This window comes from Callithrix jacchus, chromosome 3 (genome assembly GCF_049354715.1).
Source record: "Callithrix jacchus isolate 240 chromosome 3, calJac240_pri, whole genome shotgun sequence".
NCBI lineage: Eukaryota > Metazoa > Chordata > Mammalia > Primates > Cebidae > Callithrix > Callithrix jacchus.
The window spans coordinates 168,462,736-168,486,141 of NC_133504.1; the positions used below are offsets into that span (position 1 = coordinate 168,462,736).

Below are 23,406 nucleotides of genomic sequence, written 5' to 3' on the forward strand. Positions count from 1 at the left end.
CAGAAAAACAGAAAAAGACAACAGTGTCTGCAAGAACACAAGGTATTTTAAAATAAATGGGTGAAACAAGGTCTAATTTCACCCAGTACCTAATACATCTTCCCATCTTTTATGTCAACGGGAGACTTACCTTTTAGAAGGAAGGCTGTCCAAGATGACAACCAAAAAAGAAATAAAAGAACACAAACATCACTAAAAAGGTAACTAGCTGTAATATACTCAAATAATACTAAGCTTGGAATTAGACCACGTGGCATCTGATTTCAGTTGTGTCACACACTAGCCATGGATCTTAGACAAATCACTTAACCATTCTAAATCTCCATTTCCACAACAGTAAATTCCCACCTTGGAAGGTCAAAATGTTGCCCAAGAGCTCTAAGACTGATCCTGTTGCAGCTTCTATACAACCATTGACAGTAAGGAAGAAAAGGCCTCACAACTGCACGTGCTCCTAGAAGACCCCTCTCGATCTCCATCGACTCCACACTCAGCTTTACCACCATGCCCTGCCTTACCTCACAGCACCCTTCACTCATGGTAACATCATCTCTCCAACTTGACCCTCTCTTTTCTGAAACCATTCCTGCCATTCCTTACTTCTGAAACCCTTCCTCTGTGCTTTCTGCAGCTCATGGTCAGATGGCATCATGAAATTAAAATCTTCATACTTTTATCGGAAATGTGCCTCTCACCAGAGGACATGGCTTCCCTGCAGCCTTCCTAGGTGGTGACCATTTTGTATCCCACGGACCCTGTACTGCTCCTCTTGGGCTAGGAGATGAAGCAGGTGTCTTCCTTGATGCTCAATGCCATTTCTTCTCTTCTTGAAAACCTCCTAACTTTGAATCACATGCAGTCAGACCATACCACCCACTCTCCCCTTGATTGCAGTCCTCTACAGACCCCTAGGCCATTCCCCTCATTCCTTGAAGATTTGCACACCTGGCTCGCTCATGCTTTCTAACAGCACACTCATCCTCATTTTTGGTGATTTCAAGAGCTATATGTCCTGGCTTTTCAGCTGTCAACTACCTCACCTCCAGTGATCACATCTTCTACTGCACTTAGCCACTCCCAGGGTCACACCCCTAGCCTGGTCATTACCAACAACTGCAGGGCCACCAAAATCTCCATTTCAAATTTCCTTCCCACCTTCCATCCACCACCCCTCTTTCAGCTCATCTCTGCAACACTCAACTCCAATTCTTTGACCTCACCAGAATATACAGTCTATTGATTCTACCCCCTAGTCACTGTTCCTCTCCCTACACCTGCCCTCACTTACCTCCTTAACCACGTTAGAACCCAAAGTTCATCAACAAAATCACTACCCTTGCACATAACTTCAACTCTTTCATCTTTCTCTTGCTAAACAACAATCCTGGTTAAACCCAACTGTACCTGCACCCACACAGCCAAACAGAACGGAGACACAACCTCATTCAACCAGTGTCTCTCAAATAAGAACACTGATCTTGTGGTGCTCTTAACACTGACTGAATCCTATTTAGGTTTCCCAAGTCCACCTGCCTTGTTAGCTTTTTCAGACCTCTTCTTTCTCCTCAAGCTTGCAATATTTTCTTCTCCATCTTCACCCACAGAAAATTCCCTTGCCTCTTCCTTCACTGAGAAATGGATGTAACAGTGCCCACTATCATGCCTACCCTTCTGATCGCACAGATGTACCTCCTTTCTACCTTTCCTCCTGCTCCTGTGGCTGTACCACCTGTTGTTCTCTAGAGCCACGACAGAGTTTCAAAGCATCCCGGCAGAGGAGGGAGACTAGATTTCATGGAGGGCCCTGAAAAATTAGACATCAATACCCTGGCTACTGGGTCATGGTAGATAACATGATGCTGTAGTCCACAGGGTGCTAAGATTTCCTTACCACTTAGTTTCCAAACTTAACTCTACACAACTCTCACCTGGCCAGATAATGCTCAAGCCAGAGGCCGAAAGATGCACAGGTGAAGGTTTCCTTACAAAATGGCTGGCAAGTAATAATTCTCAGCAGAAAGTTGGGTACAACAGGTGTTGGTACAACAAACTCGATGAAGTTTAATGTGAACTAGAAATGCTGACAAAACCCATGCACGTTCTGTCTGGAATCCAATGATGCATCTCTTCCTTGTCCAATTTAAAGGTTTTTAGTGGAAGTTAGCATCCAACCCGTAGTATAAAACGTGGACAAGAGACTACAGATTCTTAAATATATATTCTGGGTCAGCTACATGCATACAGTCTTGCAGCTAAAGTTCGAGAATTACTTCCTTCTGCTATTAAAACTGTAAGTAAACTTAGGGCAGGCCCTGAATTTACCACTATGTCTAGCTAATGGGTGGCACATCGTGGGCTTTTTAAAAAGTTCATTTAACTAATAAAGCGATGAGTGAAGAAGACTTGGGGATGCAGAATTGCCTGACGGTGTTAAGCTGTGTGAAAACTGTTACGTTAGCCATAAAAGTACTGAAAATGGCAAAGACACCACCTTTCGCATATATTACTTAAAGTTTACTGCCGTCCTGGGAGGCAGGGAAGGGGTAGCAGGTGGCCCGCCGCGTCTGCAGAAGGGGAAACTGAGGCTCCGGCCGCCTGTGGCCCGAATGAACAGGCTCGGTGTTTTTGGGCCCCCAGCGGGCAGACCCAGCCCAGGCGGGTTCCACCGGCTCACTTACCTCGCCCGCTGTGTTGGCCAAAGCAATGAGATCCCGCTTGGGAGACCAGACCAGGAAAATAATCTCCTGCGGGAGCTGCTTCTCTCCCACCACCCGGAAGGACGGGAAACAGGTCGGAAAACGCAACATGGGGACGGCCCTGCAACGACACCCCAGTCAGAGGCCGGCAGGAGCTCCTGGCCCTCCGCGAGAAGCCCCGACCAGGGCGGTACCTGCAAGAGTCCCCACCGGCGACCAACACGGCCCCAGCGGCCTCTCGCCTCCCTCTGCCGGCGGCGCGCCGCAGCCTCCAGACCGCCCCGCCCTGCCGCTGTCGCGCGCTCCAAGCACTTCCGGCCCCGGGAGTGCCTCGCGAGAGGAGAAGGCGGGGCGGGCCGGGCAAAGGGCCTGGCGAGGCTGAGATCCAGACCGGGCGGACCGAGACAAGGCGCGTGGGCGGGGCAAGGGAGCAGCGAGGGGAGGAGCGAGGTGGGGGTAGAATGGTGCCCCTGGGAGGGACACGGAGCAGCGAGGGGCGGAGCGAGGGGGAGGGTGGGGCACGTGGGCGGGGAAGGGAATGGCGAGGGGCGGGACGTGAGGGAGGGTGGGGCACGTGGGTGGGGCACGGCGCCCCGAGTGGAGCAGAGAGGGAGAAGCAGAGCAGTGGACCCAGCTGCAGGTGGGAGCGCTGGGCGCTGGGACGTGGAAAGCTGCACGCGGATTTTTTGGTAACGCATGTGTGCACGCGTGTAGGCACGCTTGCATAACTTTCCAGTTTTACCAAAAATTCGCTGCTGTGTTCGAAGGGACGGTAGGGGTGTAGGGGGAAGGCTTCAGCGACAATGGGGAAATGAAAAAGAATATGAACTTTAAGGTTCTGATCAGCTGGAGCCTCCTCTGACAGACTCCAAACAAATAGTTCTCATGTCAGTCCTGGTGGCTCAGTATAGAATTTTAAAAGTTCACCTGTCCAAGCAGCACCCCAAACCAATTAAAAGAGAATTAACTCTGGATGGGCCCAGTATTTACTAAAACTCTTTGGGTGATTCCAATTTGAAGAGGGAAGAGGGGCCTGCCCTCAAACCTCCCTAACAAGCAAATAATACTGTGACTCCTCATCCCATTTAACGCTCACAACTTATTGGTAATTGCAGCCCCATCATAAGGAATGAGGACTGTGGGCTCACACACGATTTCTTCTGTAGCTTCTTGGGCATTTACTATGTGGAAGAACTGGGGCTACACAAATGCATGGGACGGGTTTTGCCAGAAGGCTCACAGGCCTGCCTGGCAGTCTTGTAAATCAGAACTCATCTGATGTTGATTTATGTAGGACACATTTAAATGAGTCAGCATGTTCACAGTTCCCACAGCTATGACCTCCCTGAGAGAATGTGACAGTGTCATTCTAGGGTTCTTAAAATCTGTTGGAAATAGATGTTCGGTGCTGCAAAGAAAACTTAGCACTGAGACAAAGGATTTTTCAGCAATGCAATTTTTACTTCCTGGTCTGCAGGAAGCTCATGCCACAAGAATACAATGAACAAAGGAAAACACACAAATTTATCCCTTATGCATTTGGGGTCATCCTTACTGCTGTGTCTGATCTTCATTAGCTGGAGCCAGACCTCACAATCTAAATTAAAACCCGATTGGGTAACAACTTAAAACTTTTCTAAATAGGTAAAAGCAATGGAGAGCTGGGATATGCCTGGTTCAGCACAGATATCTTGGTTGAAATACAAGAACATAGAATATACTACCTGCCTATAAGCATGGCATGTCTAACAACTACATAGGATAGGGCTTAACAAAGAGTTATTAGCACACTTACTCTTTAATAAGCAAGGAAACTTTAAAAGGGAACTTTTCTACTTCCCACAGACCTATGGTAGAAAGCCATCTACTTTTCACTACCTTTCACTTGTTCAATGGAGAAAGAGGCCTCAGTGTGGATAACCCCCCACATAGGCACCAAGGAAGGAGAACTAAGCAAAATCCTGGCACAATTAAGATCTGAAGAATATCTCAGTTTATAGTGTTACTACTCAGTTATTTCTTTATATAATTCTCTCTATATAATCATATATTTGTTCATAGAATGAGTGCCTAAAGAATATCTCACCACTCATTTATATATATATATATAACTATATCTTAGTTCATAATTGGAGGAATGCCTGGAGTAGACACGGTACAGAGCATGAATTAAGGAATAAGCAGCTTATAGTCAGAGGAATGTCTGGAGCAGACAGTGCCGAGCATGATTTAAGGGAAAAACAGTTATACCAGGACAAGAATCCATGGCCCAGGGGGCAGTGTTCAGTATCATTAAGATACCCACTGTATGGCAGGCTTGGGGCAAGAGCCACTCCTCCTGATAAAGGAGTTGTAGGACCTCGCGTCTTCTTGTGGAAGGCTGCCCTCAGACCGGCAATCCCTCTAGCATCCATTCAAGGGCTCAAAACCCCTACGGATAATTGTACCTTGGTGACTGTGAACTTTATTAGCTCTTGTTACTGTGCTGCCCAAAAAGCGTCTTCCTATAGAACTCATTGGAAGCTGCCAACAGGTGGCGGTAACCCTGACAGCTCTGTCACTGCTGTGTGACTTAAAGCATCCTCCCACAAATCTTAGAAGTAGCTTGCCCGTAGGTAGAGGTAGTGCACACTGCACCCTCTTCACTGCGCACAGCCCACCTCCATGCCTCAGTGATCTAATGGGGGTGGACATCTTGCTGCACACTGTCCACCTCATAGCCTAGGTGACCTAATGAGGATGGACCCCTTGTTTTATTGCTCACAATCCTATCACTATCTTTGAAGATGACTTCACTCACTGCCCTGCCTCCTAACCTATACACAATAAATACTGACACTTCTGGACATTAGGGCCCCCCTGAGCCCAGCTCCATTTTCCTTGTACTTCTGTGTCCTGTCTCTTTGTTTGTTGGATCCTGCACCTCAGCACAGCATAAGGGACACACCACGACCCTGTGGGGCCCTCAGCCCTACACTGCAGGACCTTTAACTTCTAACAAGCCCCCTCTTCTTGACCTCTGACTGGATCTAGCCCCTGGGAAGTAGATGATGGAGGGAGATTAATTCATTCAGTGTCAAGTAACTAATTTGTGCCAGGCACTGTTCTTAATCCTTGACTTCCTCTCAGGGGCTTTGCAACCCTTGCCTTTGCCACAAACAACTTAGCATGTCCCCCCAACTCTTCCAGAATCAACATTTCTAAGGTGAAAACGCACTTGCCTTTGTTTTTCAAAATGCATTTTCAGGTGTTGTTTTGGGGCAGTTATAACGGATCAGCTGGTGGGTGTCCAGTATCTATGCACTTTACATTCTTATGGAAATTGAATGTCCATTTTCCTGGAACTTACCTGAATACAAATGCCCACACAACTTGTGAAAATGGCTGTTCCCAGAGGCATAAACACTGTACTACAAAGGACAGAGTATAACCACCTGCACATGAAGTCTTCACAGAATATGAATTTCCTAAGCCTTACAGCAAAGGAAACAGCGCAGGTGTGGAGTTCCAGGTGTGGGCAGGAAACAGCAGAGTTATATGCTGCTATAGACCAGGGGTGTCCAATCTTTTGGCTTCCCACATTAGAAGAACTGTCTTGGGCCACACATAAAATACCCTAACATTAATGACAGCTGATGAGCTAAAAAAAAAAAAAACACACACACACACAAAAATTTCAAAATGTTTTAAGAAAGTTTACTAATTTGTGATGAGCTGCATTCAAAGCCGTTCTGGGCTGCAGGCTACGGGTTAGACAAGCTTGCTGTAGCCCCCCTCATGTGTGTTGGTAGGCAGTGGAGACAGGGATCATTCCTGGAAATGATCCACAGTAGCTGTAGATAAGAAATATTAACACAGTGTTTCCAACCTTTTCTTTTTCTTTTTTAGTTTTTTAAATAAAGCTTACAGCACCCAGTATTCTCAAGTGGTCTCCCATCCAAATACTAACCAGGCCTGACCCTGCTTAGCTTCCAAGATCAGATGAGCTCAGGTATGTTCAGGGTGGTATGGCTTTAGACTTCCAGCCTTTTCTCTTTCCCATTGCCCCATAAAGATTTTGCTTTATACCTACTCTTGTTTGCCTCCCCCATCCTTAGGAAAATACTGCTTTGTCAAACTGGCTCATTTGTGCATTTGTGACACAGAATAAAGAGGAAAAGGGAAGAAGGCTCAGGGATCAGGCATCAGTGCTTTTTAAGGAGGCAAACGCAGGAGAAATAAATATTTACCTAAGCATGTTCAGTATAAGGTTATTAACAAAAGTGAAAAAAATGCAAACAACCTAGATGTCCCATCATAAATTTTTTTTAAAAATATCTATCCTAAAGAATACTATGCAGACATAAATCCATGTACACAATATACTTATGAAAAAGCTTGAGTCACAAAATGATATGTACTTAAAATTCCATTTTTGTGAGGGAAATTTTAGCATGTGTCTGTATAACTATTTATGCAAGAACGTATCTTTGGAAGAGTAGACAGGGAAGTTGTAATAGTGGTTATCTCTGGGTAGTATCTCTGGGTGGTAGGGTTAGAGATGCTTTTATTTTTCCTTGATTTACTTGGCTCATGTATTAACTGTAAAGTTAACAGGCAGGAACCTTTGTTTTCCTCAAGCCTGTACAATGTTTGGGCTGACTTCCTCTAGTGTTCTCCCACTCCTCCTCTCCACATTTGTAGATGTCAGAAACAATTGCTTGTTCCTTGGTGCCAAAAAGAAGAACTAGTGATCAAAGATTTTCTCAGCAAGGCAATTTAATTCTACAGAAGCGTGCATCTCACCGATGGAGCAATGGCAAGAGCACACCTGAACAAGGGAGGGGAAGGGGTTTTTCTCCTACTGCTATGTCAGGTAGCCCCTACTGCTGTGTCATTCCCCCTTTGGCTAGGGTCGGACCACATAGTCTATGCTAATTTCAATTGGCCATTTTAAAGGGAGGAGGGGTATGAGCCAGAGTGGTTGGGTGAGCAGTTTGGTGGGAAAGATGGTTATAGAACAGGTAACTAAAGGTGACTCAGGTCAGAGCAGGTGACCAGGGCAACAGATATGGACTACTGATTAGAACTTGCAGGAAACTTGTTAACTGTAACTTGAGGCAACAGGATGAAGAGAACCAGGAAGTCAAACTTTAAAATGGAGAACAAAGAATAAGAGAGCTGAACATACTGACATACTGATTCTTTGAAGAGAAACTTGGAGCTCAGTATATTTAACACAGATGAAGAAACTGGCCCATCTATTCAGGCCTACCATCTTAGAGATCACCAGCTGTTTCACCTCTTCTGGTCTCCAGTGGTATCAGGCAACTATAAACCAGGGACCTTGTAACTGTCCTGCCAAAGACAGTTGGGATAAAACTCAACCTTTCAGAGCTTTGGATCTTGTTGCTCTATTTGTCTCATCTTGCTGAGTTAACACTTATACTAAATTGCCTGAAATCAAATAGCAGAGATTTTATCTCCACTTTATTGCAATGACCTTCTTAGCTGACCGTCAAGTAATTTCAACCCAGATCCTCATGATCCATTTAAAATCACATCAAAAAGTAAAACCGGATTTTCCTTTAGATTTTGTGGAAGCTACCTAGGCACCTCTAAGTGTATCCACTTCTTACATAGCATGCTTAGGGTGTGAGGCATAAAGTGGTAAAATAAATGGCATTTCCATTCACTCAGTTGATATTTACAAGCACTACCCAGAGGGTGAAGAAATGTGTTAGCCTGGCTGCCGGCTTCCCATTAACTGAGGTCACAGGTGATGCAGCTGGTAATCTCTACCACCATAGGTGGTAGCACAGTTCTCGTGCCTAGTAAGCAAGCACAATGATGTCCACAGGCACTGCCATCAGTGAGTTTCTAATCTGTACGGGGCTAAACAAGTACATAAAGTCATTCTTATACAGGGCATGATTTAAGTGCCATAAAAGTAGTATAAAAGTCACACACAGGCCGGGCATGGTGGCTCATGCCTGTAATCTCAGCACTTTGGGAGGCCAAGGCAGATAAATCACCTGAGGTTAAGAGTTCGAGACCAGCCTGGCTAACATGGTGAAACACCATATCTACTAAAAATACAAAAATGAGCAGGGCGTGGTGGCACACATCTGTAATCCCAGCTACTCAGGAGTCTGAGGCAGGAGAATTGCTTGAACCTGGGAGGCGGAGGTTGCAGTGAGCAGTGAGCCGAGACCGTGCCATTGCACTCCAGCCTAAGTGACAAGAGAGAGACTCCCTTTAAAACAACAACAACAACACACAAACACACATTTTTATTTCTCTGGCAACCGATGTACTACTCCATTGGAGAGACCAACGGGAACATTGTGAATGCAGTGGCAGCAGACCAAGACAATTTGTAGGTTGCAATTTTATGTTTCAAGATTAGTCAAACTTCTCCCTAGCATTTTGCAGATTACTTTGAAAGGGCCTTGCAGATAAGGCTACTAATCTTCCTCACACAGCACATCCCCACATTTAAAACCTCAATGTCAGGGTGGTCCTCATATTGACTCTAAGTCCCTCCTGATACAAATCTGTTTTGTTTTTTAGTCCGTAGAAGAAACATAAAAGAGCAGATCCACTCCACATTTCAGGCATGCCTGCCACTTCAAAGCCTCTAGAAAATTCCATTTTTACATCAATTTTTTTTTTGAGATCAAGTTTTGCTCTTGTTGCCCAGCCTGGAGTGCAATGGCACCATCTCAGCTCACCACAACGGCTGCCTACTAGGTTCAAGTGATTCTTCTGCCTCAGCTTCCCAAGTAGCTGGATTACAGGCATGCACCACCATGCCCGGCTAATACTGTATTTTTAGTAGAGACGGTGTTTCTCCATGTTAGTCAGGCTGGTCTAGAATTCCCAACCGTAGGTGATCCATCCACCTCGGCCTCCCAAAGTGCTACGTTTACAGGCGTGAGCCACTGTGCCCTGCTACATCAAATTTTTATTGAGCACCAATAAGGCACAGTATACACAAGAGTGGATGAAATGGGTACTGACATTAAGAAATCTAAATCTTTGAGAGAAATAAAATCTGTACAAATAATCATAGAATACATGAAAGTGCCTTAAATGTGGCATAGAACGCTAAGGGGCCAAAGAAGGTTTCTGTATCAGGGACTTGTGAAAGATTCCCAAAAGAGAACGGGCTGGCCGTGTGGGGGCACATATTCCAAGCAGAAAGAACAGTATTGAATGAAAAGAATGGGGCATATGGAGAAATAAACTAGTCTAGGAACTAGACTAAGATAGAAACAAACATGAAATCTAATCATTGAGGGCCTATAAAAAGACTTCATATCTCATTAAATTTCATAATACAAGAAAGAAGAATGAAATTTGGCTGTAATTATTTACTAAAAGTGTCCTTTTAAAAGTTTAGAAAATGTTATCTGTCAGATTTCAGGGATTTTCTTCTATTGCTATTTTGAGTAGGTATCTTAATATTCAAATATGCAGATATCTATTAACAACAAATGACCTCATCCCACTTCACATTCTACCTCCCAGAGATACATTTTTACAGACTACCAATTAGTTTATTCCCTAACAAAGGAACAGAGATTAAGTCCTTAAAATCAGTATTAATTGAATGTAAGTATAAAGTCACCAAATTTCCTACTTTTAACTTTCTAAGACAGTAACGAAGTTTTAAAGTACATTATTCCTGGTTGGGTGTGGTGGGTCATGCCTGCAATTCCAGCACTTTGAGAGGGCAAGGCAGACAGATCACCAGAGATGAGGAGTTTGAGACTAGCTTAGCCAACATGGCGAAACCCTGTCTCTACTAAAAATACAAAAATTAGCCAGGCGTGGTGGTGGGTACCTGTAATCCCAGCTACTTGGGAGTCTGAGGCATGAGAATGGCTTGAACCCTGGAGGCGGAAGTTGCAGTAAACCAAGATCGTGCCATTGCATTCCAGCCTGGCTGACAGAGCAAGTCTCTGCCTCAAAATAAGTAAGTACATTATTCCTGATTATAACTAAGACTATTTCCTTAATTCTAAGATGTGCTTTTTTTTTTACATTTCAGTATTTCTGAAATCAGATAATCTAAAAATTAATATGTATAATTAAAGAAGTATTGTTTCTTTTCTCCCCCGAAAAGCTATGACAAAAACAATGTTGTGTTTTACAATTGATGGTATTTTAAAATTAAGGAAATCTAGTGATAAGGATAGCTGCTGGCCTTCAGAACTCAATTCCTCAGTAGTCATAGTCCCTCAGGTGTCTTAGTTTCAGAGATTTCAATAGATTTTACCATGGAATGGTGAACACCATAAATCAGACAATGTCTGCTTGAATCAGAGAGGGAACTCTCACAATGTCTTTACAAGGTTCGTTAGTATCTCACCCAGTCACCTCCATATGTGCCCCTCCTATCATAGCACTCCATGGAACAAAGGGGAGAAGAGCTTTCTGATGCTTATGAAGTCCAGGGGTATAACTCATCTTTTGATGTCAACTGATGTACACCACTGCCACACTGATCTGGGCCACGCCTGAGTATTCTACACGAGGCACTGCCACACTGATCTGGGCCACGCCTGAGTATTCTACACTAGGCACTGCCACACTGATCTGGGCCACGCCTGAGTATTCTACACTAGGCACTGCCACTCTGATCTGGGCCACGCCTGAGTATTCTACACGAGGCACTGCCACACTGATCTGGGCCACGCCTGAGTATTCTACACTAGGCACTGCCACACTGATCTGGGCCACGCCTGAGTATTCTACACGAGGCACTGCCACACTGATCTGGGCCACGCCTGAGTATTCTACACGAGGCACTGCCACACTGATCTGGGCCACGCCTGAGTATTCTACACGAGGCACTGCCACACTGATCTGGGCCACGCCTGAGTATTCTACACTAGGCACTGCCACACTGATCTGGGCCACGCCTGAGTATTCTACAGGAGGCACTGCCACACTGATCTGGGCCACGCCTGAGTATTCTACACGAGGCACTGCCACACTGATCTGGGCCACGCCTGAGTATTCTACACTAGGCACTGCCACTCTGATCTGGGCCACGCCTGAGTATTCTACACGAGGCACTGCCACACTGATCTGGGCCACGCCTGAGTATTCTACACTAGGCACTGCCACACTGATCTGGGCCACGCCTGAGTATTCTACACTAGGCACTGCCACACTGATCTGGGCCACGCCTGAGTATTCTACACGAGGCACTGCCACACTGATCTGGGCCACGCCTGAGTATTCTACACGAGGCACTGCCACACTGATCTGGGCCACGCCTGAGTATTCTACACTAGGCACTGCCACTCTGATCTGGGCCACGCCTGAGTATTCTACACGAGGCACTGCCACACTGATCTGGGCCACGCCTGAGTATTCTACACTAGGCACTGCCACACTGATCTGGGCCACGCCTGAGTATTCTACACGAGGCACTGCCACACTGATCTGGGCCACGCCTGAGTATTCTACACGAGGCACTGCCACACTGATCTGGGCCACGCCTGAGTATTCTACACTAGGCACTGCCACACTGATCTGGGCCACGCCTGAGTATTCTACACTAGGCACTGCCACACTGATCTGGGCCACGCCTGAGTATTCTACACGAGGCACTGCCACACTGATCTGGGCCACGCCTGAGTATTCTACACTAGGCACTGCCACACTGATCTGGGCCACGCCTGAGTATTCTACACTAGGCACTGCCACACTGATCTGGGCCACGCCTGAGTATTCTACACCAGGCATCAGCCCTAACTTACCTGGAATTTAAATACCAGATGGAATGCAGTTCCTCTACCCTACTCACAGGCCTCTGACTAACCCCAAGCAAAGATGCCTTCAAATCTGCTTTATAGCGTTGTTTAGAAACAAGAGAAAAGTCATTATGTAAATATAAGTCATTCAAAACAATTCAGTCTTAAGGAGCTAATAACTAGCGGAGAAATGGGGAGATGAACTGTCTGTTCTGGAAGTTCAAACTACTGCCTTCAGTGCTGTGCTACTGGGCCACAAGATAATTACCACTAGACCTCAGTAACAATCTTCGTTGTTAACATAACTCACCAATGACAGAGGAGAACTGAGAGCCAAGCACTTGGATCTCATTTAATTTAATCACAAAACAAACCTCAGGTATAGCTGTTATTCTCCCATTATAATAATGAAGAAACCGGGGCTTTTGGGGAGTTAGTGACCCGGCCAAGACCATACAGCCAGGCAATGTAAAGGTAGGAATGAGGAGTTTAATTACCAAACTATCCTGCCTTCTGCTACTAACTACTTCACAAAGAGAGAAACTTACTGCATCAGTTACAAGACACTGGAATGACATAGCAAGTCATATTTCTAAACATCTAATTCATTCAACAAACATTTAAGTGATTCTAGACCATCAAAGGACAACTGCACAAAGTACTTGGAAAATAAATATTTAATAATAATGTAATTACAATTACGATCTCTATATACAGTGCCTTTGTAAAAATTCTTTGTAAAACTTTTTTCCGTCATCTTCAGATTCAGTCTAGAAACAATTGTGCACTGTACTTTTCATGTGGGGTTTAAACTACTGTTTCATATTTAACATAAAATATTCTATTTAAATTAACATACTTTTATGTTCAATGTAAACACACTTCATAAGTTTTCACTTTCATTCTTCTGACATCTTCTGCAAAAGAATGCTATCTGCTCATTTTTTGGATAAAAGAGGCTAGAATAATGTGACTAGGGCTGGGTGTAGTGGCTCATGCCTGTAATCCCAGCAATTTGGCAGGCCAAGGCAGGCAGATCACTTGAGGCCAGGACTTCAAAACCAGCCTGGCCATTATGGTAAAACCTTGTCTCCACTAAAAATACAAAAATTGGCCAGGCGTGGTGGCGTGTGCCTATAATCCCAGCTACTTAGGAGGCTAAGGCAGGAAAATTGCTTGAACCCGGAAGGCAGAGGTTGCGGAGAGCTGAGATCTTGCCATTGCACTCCAGACTGGGTGACAGAGCAAGACTCCACCTCAAAAATAAATAAATAAATAAAAATAGAATAATGTGACTGGGAGAGACTTAAAGTGAGGAAGAACGAGTATCGAAAGAACTAGTAAACCACCTGAAGATGGAACAACTCTCCAAGTCTCCAGAGGGGCAGATAAGGGACTGTAAGCCAGCAAATGCCACCTGCCTGTTATCTAGCTCAGAAAGGTACACACCTCTGAAAGCAGCTGAATTTAAGTCCAGTGTGGCACTTTCAGAAAATGGCATCAAAGGTTGGACTATAAATCTTTCTTATTCTCAAGTCACTGGACATTTAAGAGCAAAGATATTGATGGGCTCTTTCCCTCCTTTTCTTTCTCCTTGTAGCAGATGTAAGATTCATGGATTGTCCTTTCCTGGTCTCCATTTTCATCTTATTACTTTTTCTTTGCTTCTGCTTTCTGACAGCCCTGGAAAACAAGGTGCTAAATTATTTCACGGAATGAGCACAGTGAATTATGTAATTATGTTGAAGTTTAATTAACTAGCTAACCAAATAAGAAAATAGAAGAAGGGAAAGCATATAGTGTATTGCAAGCATAAATTCTCAGTCTCCTAACCATAACAACAAGGAAACGGTCAGAGGCCTGACCAAGCAAAATGTTTGAGAAAAAACAATTTTCTTTAAAAGACAGTTACTACGAATTTAGAATAAGCCAGTCAGGGCAAACTCACCACAGAGGTAAATGCAAAGCAGGTGAGTTTGGATTTTATTATCATTTATTTATTTATTTATTTGAGATGGACTTTACTCTGTTGCCCAGGCTGGAGTGCACTGGTGAGATCTCAGCTCACCACAACTTCCACCTCCTGGGTTCAATCAATTCTCCTGCCTCAGCCTCCAGAGTATCTGGGTCTACAGGTGTGTGCCACCATGCCCAGCTAATTTTTGTAATTTTAGTAGAAATGGGGTTTCACTATGTTGCCCAAGCTAGTCTCGAACCCCTGACCTCATGATTCACCCACCTCCGCCTCCCAAAGTGCTGGGATTACAGGCGTGAGCCACCGTGCCCAGCCAAGCATGATTTTTCTTTTTAAAAAGTGTTTTGTACATCTGTACTGCTCAACTCAGCACTTCAATCTCCAAATCCTTGAATTCTGTTTTTTAGGAGAGGGGCTGATGCATGGGACAGTTAGCAGAGGCAGGAAAATGAAACAGCACAATGGAAAAAACTGACAAGCCTTGAAAGGGCCCGTTTCCTACATCCTGCAGATTTTCCTTTCCTCGGAAGATCAAAAGTCCTGAGAAGTGCCACACAGGGTATCAGCATTTTGTGGTCCTTATCTTGAAGATTAGCTTCAAAATAAACAAGCTGGAACTCACCCACTAAAAACACTGAACCACACCAGACAAAACAGATTCTTAGTTTCTGGTGTTCTCCAAAGTAAGTTACAGGTGACCTGTGGCTGAGAAGATTATAGGCCCATCCATTCACTTTCTCCAAGCTAGGAGAATCATACCACTCATCATACTGAGAACCAAGGAACAGGCTGGAGCTATAGCACTGGCAAACCTGGAATCTTCCCCTGATTACCCAGCAATATCAATTGTTAGGTTCACCTCTCATAAGCTTCTCCATAGAAAAGCTTATTCTTGATCTCGCCAGGAGAAAACCTGGGAGAAGAGCTTCATAAACAGCGCATCCCCTAATGGGTTCAATTTATGCCTCACTTTTTGTTTACTCAGCATATAAGTTAGCTGTTGAGAATACAAAAATGAATAGGCATAATTGTTGACTTCAAGGAGCTGGGAGACAGAGATAAAGGTGATGATCACCCCCTCCTCTCCACCCTTACTTTTTTTAGGCAAAGATACTGAGGCTATGAAATCAATGATCATCCCATGAGGAACTGGCAGAACCACCTTGACTCCAGAACCTGTGCTCTTAATCACCTTGATACTACATACTCTACTGTAAATTATTCATATATGCAAACTACTAACCATATAATAATCATTCAAGGTGTATTAGCTATTATCAGTTCCACGTGACCATTATAAGAATTTTGCTTGACAACTTTAAATTTTTTCTTATATAGAATTTGCACTATGGACTGGGGTTATCAGTTCAAAATAAAACAGTCTACAGAAGGAGTAGAGTTGAAAACTAAAACAAAAAGTCATCTTTATACTATTATACTGATTCTTGCATACTATATAAATCTATTTCCCCAGTCATTTTTTTAATAGGATAATTTCTTGATAAGTGATGATTTAGCAAACTTAATGAAGTATAATCTCTATAGTACAATCTCTAATGGCAAAGTCAATGAAGCCATGTGTGCCTGTACACAAAATTTAAGTTTCTCTTTGGCTCATGCACATATAAGCAGGACTAAAAATGAACCAGATTTCACTAGGGGATACAGTAAACAAAAACAGGAGGAAAATATTTGAAAATATTCGTTTGCATTATGAATATACAAAACTTTCCAGAGATAAAGTCTTTGAACAGCGATGAACTGACTGTAAGTCAGTTTTATTTTGTCTTAAAATTAAACTGACCTAGTATTTGTCCTCTAAATTACAGGCATTTATGTAATGGATAAAATGAGTTTTAACCACAAGAGGGAGCCAGCATCATTCCAGTTAGCTACGAAAGAAAAATTAACACCAAGGAAAAACAGATGAATATAAGACAGCTGTAAAAGGCATGAGATAGAAAGCCTTTTTATGCCATGTATGCTAAAAAGGCTGTTATTTTTCACTATTATAAAGAAAAAAATACTTTTGCTTTGTAAATGTCATAATTTTTTTTTTGAAAGCAGTAATTATTAACAGGAATTTAGGAGTCCTTGAGAAAAAAAAGTAGTGTTATTTAAGAATTATCAGGCATCCACATCTCAAAAGATTTGTTCTTGGAATTAAACTTAATAAAATCTAGTACTGAAAGATACTAGATGATTTCCCCTAATGAAATAGTATATTAGTGTCAAACAGACTAGCTGAGGCTATTCAGGAAGCAATGAAGAGCCTACAATAGAGTATTAAAACGCAAATTTAGTTTCCAGGTAAGCTCACAGAATTAAAGGCTGAGCATGTTACTGACTCCTGTTCTCACTCAGAATTACACTGTCAGTGGTACAACAGTCCCAGACCAATATGTTTATGAGGCTGTATTCAATTTTTGAAGGTTTATTCTAAGGAAAAATATCTTATAAGATTCTTCAATAAGCTTCTTTAGTTGATTTTTAAAAGCTCTATACTGGATTACTCAGTGAAAATAATTATTTGAAATAGAGTAAATTTAGGAAAGAGACAGTTGTAACAGTAGCCAGAATTGAAGTAGCTGGACCACAATGGGAAAAAAAGGTTTTCACTGACCACAAATAAATAAAACACATGAGACAGAATTCTAATATTATCATAAATAATTACAAAAGCATCAGATATTTCTAATATGAATCTATTTTTTGGAATCACAAGACATATGGTAGCCCAACATTTTTACCCTAATCTCAATTTTCACATAATGTCAAATTTAGCTATCTGGTAATTTCCAATTAATAACTGTGTGACATTAGTTTTCTTATCAATAAAGCAAGAGGACTTAATTCTATCATCCCTTCTAGTTAGGAAAAAAGTATAACCATTCAAATTAGCCTGGTTAAAATAGCAATGTTTTTCTTTTTTTTTGAGATGGAGTTTCGCTCGTTACCCAGGCTAGAGTGCAATGGCATGATCTCGGCTCACCGCAACCTCCGCTTGCTGGGTTCAGGCAATTCTCCTGCCTCAGCCTCCTGAATAACTGGGATTACAGGCACACACCACCATACCCAGCTAATTTTTTGTATTTTTAGTAGAGACGGGGTTTCACCATGTTGACCAGGATGGTCTCGATCTCTTGACCTCGTGATCCACCTGCCTTGGCCTCCCAAAGTGCTGGGATTACAGGCGTGAGCCACTGTGCCCGGCCCCATTTTTCTTTTTTTTTTTTTTTTTGCTTTGTTTTGGGGATAACTATTCCAGAAGCAATGACCTTTCTAAATATGTTATTGTCATTGGTATCACTTTACTGAGTTGTAATCCATAGCTGTAATCAAATATTGGTAAGAGACATGAAAATAATTACAGAAAAAATAGTAATAAAAATTTCAAATACTTAAGTAAGCATGTCTAAATATTTTTCTTAAAATCTGATACAAAGAAGTAACTTTGTACAATTTGCCTAATGTGGAAGTACTCGCTATTCAATCTGAAATGCCTTCTCCAGCCTTTCCTGCCATCCTGTGTCTATATCTGATCTGTCCCTCAAAGCCTGACTTAAATACCATGTCCTTCAATAAAGCATGAATTGTCACCCCCTATAACTTTACACATGAGACGTAAAGCTAATGAGATACAAAGTTTTTTCCACCTCATATTTTGGTTATTTTCATGTCTAAGCTATAAAACTATAAGCTCTTTGAAAGCAAGCTCTCTGAATCATCTTCCTCTCCTCCATCCCCCCATCTATGTAGCCAATACATAATAGTGAAAGTGACAATTAACCTGGCACTTCAAAATCCTCGTTGCATGCTTCTGTGGATTACCCTGTATAAAACACAGAATGGATATATTTTTCTAGTAAAGTATTTGACTGACTTGTTAGCTCTTTTAGATGTAGCGATGTTAGGACAGGTACTGCGTTTGTGATCCAGTTCGCCACAAATAAAGCAGCCATCTTTGGGGCCCTGGCAAGAATGGTCTGGAACAGCACAGTGATTGCAAATGCTACAGTGGATCCAGGCTGTAAAATAAAAATTAAGTTTCAAAAGAAGTTCATGTAATTTTTCATCTTATTAACCTTTAAGGTAGGATATACGAACAGTGTTTACTCAATTGTGGCTAGTATGCACAGCTAGTTTTTGTTTGGCTAAATGAAGAGGTTAGAACTCCACATAAACTAGCTAACTTCTTTCTGTGAAATGGCAACAATTTCAGCCCTTCTCCAGTGAGTTATGAGCTGACAGCTACTGTCACAATGGAGGCTGGCTGAGTGACAGAATGCCTTATTAAAATAAGTAAAACCAAATGCCACATTGAAACAGGTTAGCAGTCATCTCTCCTGCAAGGCAGAACAAGGCAGAACATACATGATGATAACTATAAAATTAAAAAGCAAATAAATTACAAGTCTCTACAATGATTATTTTTTCCTTTATAAATTCTATGAAAAATCCTATTTAGATGGAGAAAAACTCTTAAAATGTATTCACAGGATCTCAAACACTAAGTATCAATACTTACAAGGCTTCACACACTTTTTGCAGAGAAAGCAATGGTTCCACTTCCTTCCGTCCTACAAAAAAAATGTTTTTTAATTATATTTAATTTCTTATTAAAAATCAGGTTCTAAATTAAAAATTAAAATGTCTTATTAAAATCTGTGTAAATTATTCATTCCCTATTTCTTCCTTTTCTGGGCTTCACAATTAAATACTTTGATTTTAATTTATGCATTTCTCCACTCAACTCAAATGCCTCCTTGATGGGCCTCAATTTCCTTCACTGTAAAACTAGGAGATTTATCTAAATCATCTCGAAAATCCACTCCAGTTCAAGCAACTCAATCTGCACAAAGAAGGACTCAAATGAAAATTTCAAGAGAATTAATGATTCATAATTTTATGTGTCTATACTGTATAATCCTTAATGAAATTCATACTTGAGAGCTTTACATAATTTAGAAAGACAGATTATAGGTTACTGTTTGATTAATTTTAAAACTATGAAATAAAAAATATCTAGAAAAGTGCATAAAACATACCCAATTTAATGAGTATTATAAAGCAAACATGGATGAAACCCACCAGGTCAAGAAAGAATACCACCGGCCCCCTGGAAACTCCCCCGTGCCCCTGCTCAATCACAGCATTCTTCCCTTTCCCACCACGTAACACCTATCCAGTTTTCGTGATTGTCATTTCCTTGCTCTTGCTTCCTTTCACCACCTTTGTGTGCATCTCTAAATAAGAAGTTCATTTTTCTCAACTTTAAACTGTACAATCTGGGCATAATTTTTTTTAAATGAAGAATACACATCATGTCTCAACTAATACAAACTAAATATAAACAATCAGATGTATTAACATTGTTAAAAACAAGTATAACCACTAATATCATTATATAATCATGGAAAATATATGATCATGAAAAATGTACTTTCTAATATTTACATAAATGCAGCCTATTCTTTGGAGAATAATTTGTGCTTATGAGCCAATCTAAACCTCACAGGCCCTTTCTGACCAGATTTAGTTAAACAAAACAACTTAAGGGTCATCCTGCCTTCCTACAAAATTAGGAGGTTTATTTACAATTGCCAAAACTTGGAAACAACCAAGGTTTCCTCCAGTAGGTGAATAAGTAAACAAATTGTGGTACATCAAAGGAATATCATTCAGCGCTAACAAAAAATGAGCTATCAAACAGTGAAAAGACATGAAGGAATGTTTAATGCCTATTACTAAGTGAAAGAAGCCAATTTGAAAGGCTGTATATGGTATGATTCCAACTGTATGACATTCCGGAAAAGGAAAAACTATGGAGATGGTAAAAAGACAGTGGTAGCAAGGATACCCTTCACACAATGTAAAACACCAAGAGTGGACCCAATGTCAACTATGGACTCCAGGTGTTAATGATGTGTCAACGCAGGTCCATCAGTTGTAACAAATGCCCCCCTCTGGTGGAAGATGCTGACAGTTGGGGAGAATGTGCATGTGTGGGGGCAGGGGACATATGAGGAATCTGTATCTTCTGCTAGATTTTGCTGTGAACCTAAAACTGCTCTAAAAAACCAAGTCTATTAAGAAAAAATAATACCTAAATAAATAAATAAATAGGAGGTATGTCCCTTTGCAGTCCTTCATCTGTAAAAACATCACGAGTAACTGTATGTAATAAGGCTATTGTGAGGATTAAATGAGTTAATCCATGTAAAGCTCTTAGGAAAGTGTCTGGCATATTAAAAGTGCACAGTACATGTTATTAATTACTTCATCAGAATGACGATGGTACCTAATAGCTCAATGCCTTATTCGAAACACCATAATTTTGCCCTCAACATACACATAATTGAGCACTCATTTAATGCCTTATTTGAAACACTGATCATTTTAGCAGTCACACCATACCATATGAAGATGAATTCAAATAACTGTTGGTGATGACGAAGGCAGTTAAGTGTTTTTAAAAGCCTGTTGTATGCTGTAATTTAAAATGTTGTACCATAGCATAATTAATAAGTGATAATACATATGAAAAATCATATATGAAAAAATATTTAAAAAGTAATAAAACTAGTAAACTAAAATGAAATGAATTATGTCTCAGTAAAAATACATTTTATAAGAACACCATACCTTGGATGGGCAAGAATTACAGTGCTCACAGTGCTGATTCTCTAGAGAAACATATCGTTGACACAAAGAGCAAAATCTAAAGAGTAAAGGACAGAGAAACAGGCTGCATATATTTATTGAGATTTACAGTGCAGATAAAAGTTTACAAAGCACTCATTACAAAAACTGGGTATAATCTGAATTCAGTTCATTATGAAATTATGAACCTAACTTAAAAGTCATAGAATAACATAATTTAATACTGAAAGCATTTTAATGATAGATATATGTAACTTCATTTTCAGTGACTCAGGTACTTCTATGTTCCACTGTGATCTTACCTGTACCCTTCTTCAGTAGGAAGGATTATTTTGTTGAGTGGAATGTTGGTGAAAATACGCACAGGAGACTGTTTTCGACCTGTCTTTCCATGTTTATAAAGTGCATGATTATCATAATCTACCTAGAAAGTTAAAAATTAAAGCAGAAAGAAAATTTACTCAAATTAGTCAACATTAGGATTTTTTAACCAATACATGAACAAGCTGATGCCAATATAGGAGTTAAAGTATTGTCATGCCAAGTATCAGGTTCCAGCCCAAGCTGAGGACCGAGGGGAGTGGGTGGACCAGTGGTGGGTAGCTAGAATAACACTTGAGGATTGTAGACAGTTTCGACATGGCTTCTACTCTCTCTGGGTGTGAGCAAGGCTGGGAGTGAGCTGTGGATGCAAGCCAAACTGGGTGCAGGCCATATGTACAGTTTTTTAGCACAGTTTTTAGTACAGTTAGCAGAGTAATTCTATCTTTTACAGATAATGGCTCCAAGCCAAGCACCAGCTCATGTGGGTGATCACCTAATGCGCCTCACATGGCATGGTTACATACTGTGCAGAATTCTGTGACTGCACTCCAACCCCGTTAAGTCACACTGTGCCAGAAAGCCACATAGGCCTACTCCTGACTAAAGCACAGCCATCTCCTTCACACTCCACTCCCTTGGCCAAGGGTGCCCTCTGGGCAGGGACACGTGCCCATAGGTTGGACCCCTGAATTCGTAACACATAACAATAAAAAAGCAACAGCTCCAGGTTATGGTGGACAACCACTCCATAATGACATCACCACAATGTTGCTTTATATATTAAGCCAGTTTTTTTGTTCCCCTACCTTTAAAGGTGTTGGGGCAGGCAACAACAGGTTACCTTTCGTCCCTATACCTGGTTGGAGGAGGTCATCCTTCTTCCTCTAGGTCCTGCCACATGGCCTGGTGACCAACTAGCCACCTTTGTAACTTCTAGGTAGTTAACTGTCCAGCTCTCAGTACAGATTACCATAGGTGTCACCTCCTTAGTGATCACCATCCACACTGCTCTAAGTTCAGCCCATTGGCTACTTTGCCCACATCTGGTTTCAAATCATATGGTGTCAGTACTAGGTTGGAATGCAACAGCAGTCCAGGCAGCAGCAGCACCTTGGCTACGCCCATCTGTGTACCATGCCCCATTGGGAATGGGGGGATGCCCTTCCTTAAACAGCGATGGCTCAAGGTGGAGGGTTGCTTCAGGCACCATGGCCTTATCTTGCATTAGGACTACAGGTCCCAAGACCTCCTGCAACTCTGCTGCTAAGGCACTTGTACTCAGTGTACTCTGCTGCTCCAAGTAGGTGCCTCACTTTGCCAAAGTGGCTGTCTGTGCTGTCCCAGTCTGGGGGGTTAGTTATCCATGAATGCACCCATCACATTATCAGGTAAATTGTATGCACAATGACTGTAGCCCATCCTGCCATGCTCTCATGAGCCCGAAGGGCAGCAAATGAGTTGCAAACTGCTTCTATATAGATGAACACTGGGGCTCAACTCCCTTCCACAGCTGGGACCAAAAACCTGCCAGTGTTCTCAAGCGCTCCAAGCACTGCTACAGGCCCCGGCCAAAACTATCTGTGGTCACATATACATCCAGCTCAAACGGGCGCCCCAGTCAAAGTCAACTACCCTTAGGCCTTATGTCTGCTAAATGGCCCTCTTGGCTGCCAGGAAGGTGGTCTCAGCCACACCATCTTAATTTTAGGCAAGGGGAGTGCTGCCACTTCTAAATCTTCAAGAGAATCAGAGGTTAGCATAACATCATTAACGAGACCATGACATATGGTAGGGCATGCATAAAGCCCTGCAGCAGTACTGTGAAAGTCCACTGTCATTCTCCCATGAAGGCAAACTATTCCAGGCTCTCTGTAAAACACTGCTTTAGCCCGTACTGTCCCAGTTCCATTAAGTGGTCCATCGAGTCCATGATGGACAGCACAGCTGTCAAGCTCTGTAAAATATCTAACCCCAGAATGTATCTGCACTGGTGTCTATC

The 23,406-nt window shown here is 42.2% G+C and overlaps 2 protein-coding genes and 1 pseudogene across 8 annotated transcripts in view; all 3 read right to left on the reverse strand.

Annotated features, from left to right (window-relative positions):
* The window catches only part of ANAPC4 (anaphase promoting complex subunit 4), a 40,045-nt gene extending 37,043 nt beyond the window's left edge, over positions 1–3,002 (reverse strand). For all 4 annotated transcript variants that reach the window (XM_078367416.1, XM_078367415.1, XM_002745937.7 and 1 more), the window contains exons 1-2: positions 2,891–3,002; positions 2,679–2,817 (exon numbers count right to left, since the gene is read on the reverse strand). Coding sequence is in view for 2 of the 4 variants with exons in the window: in XM_002745937.7 (XP_002745983.3) it covers positions 2,679–2,807 (129 nt within the window). In the remaining 2 variants the exon portion in view is untranslated. The remainder of the gene's footprint in view (positions 1–2,678; positions 2,818–2,890) is intronic.
* Positions 3,003–4,136: 1,134 nt separating this feature from the next.
* ZCCHC4 (zinc finger CCHC-type containing 4) overlaps positions 4,137–23,406 on the reverse strand; it is a 75,669-nt gene continuing 56,399 nt past the window's right edge. For 2 of the 4 annotated variants that reach the window (XM_078367417.1, XM_008993516.5), the window contains 5 exons: positions 21,386–21,507; positions 21,066–21,141; positions 18,949–19,000; positions 18,304–18,448; positions 4,137–6,529 (listed from right to left, as the gene is read on the reverse strand). In XM_078367417.1, the coding sequence (XP_078223543.1) occupies positions 6,472–6,529; positions 18,304–18,448; positions 18,949–19,000; positions 21,066–21,141; positions 21,386–21,507 (453 nt within the window). In that variant the 3' untranslated portion in view covers positions 4,137–6,471. Of the gene's footprint in view, positions 6,530–13,104; positions 14,129–18,303; positions 18,449–18,948; positions 19,001–21,065; positions 21,142–21,385; positions 21,508–23,406 lie in introns of those variants that run through there. The other 2 variants (XM_008993517.5, XM_002745979.6) reach the window with 1 other exon arrangement.
* On the reverse strand, positions 6,597–6,715 carry LOC118152426 (5S ribosomal RNA; annotated as a pseudogene).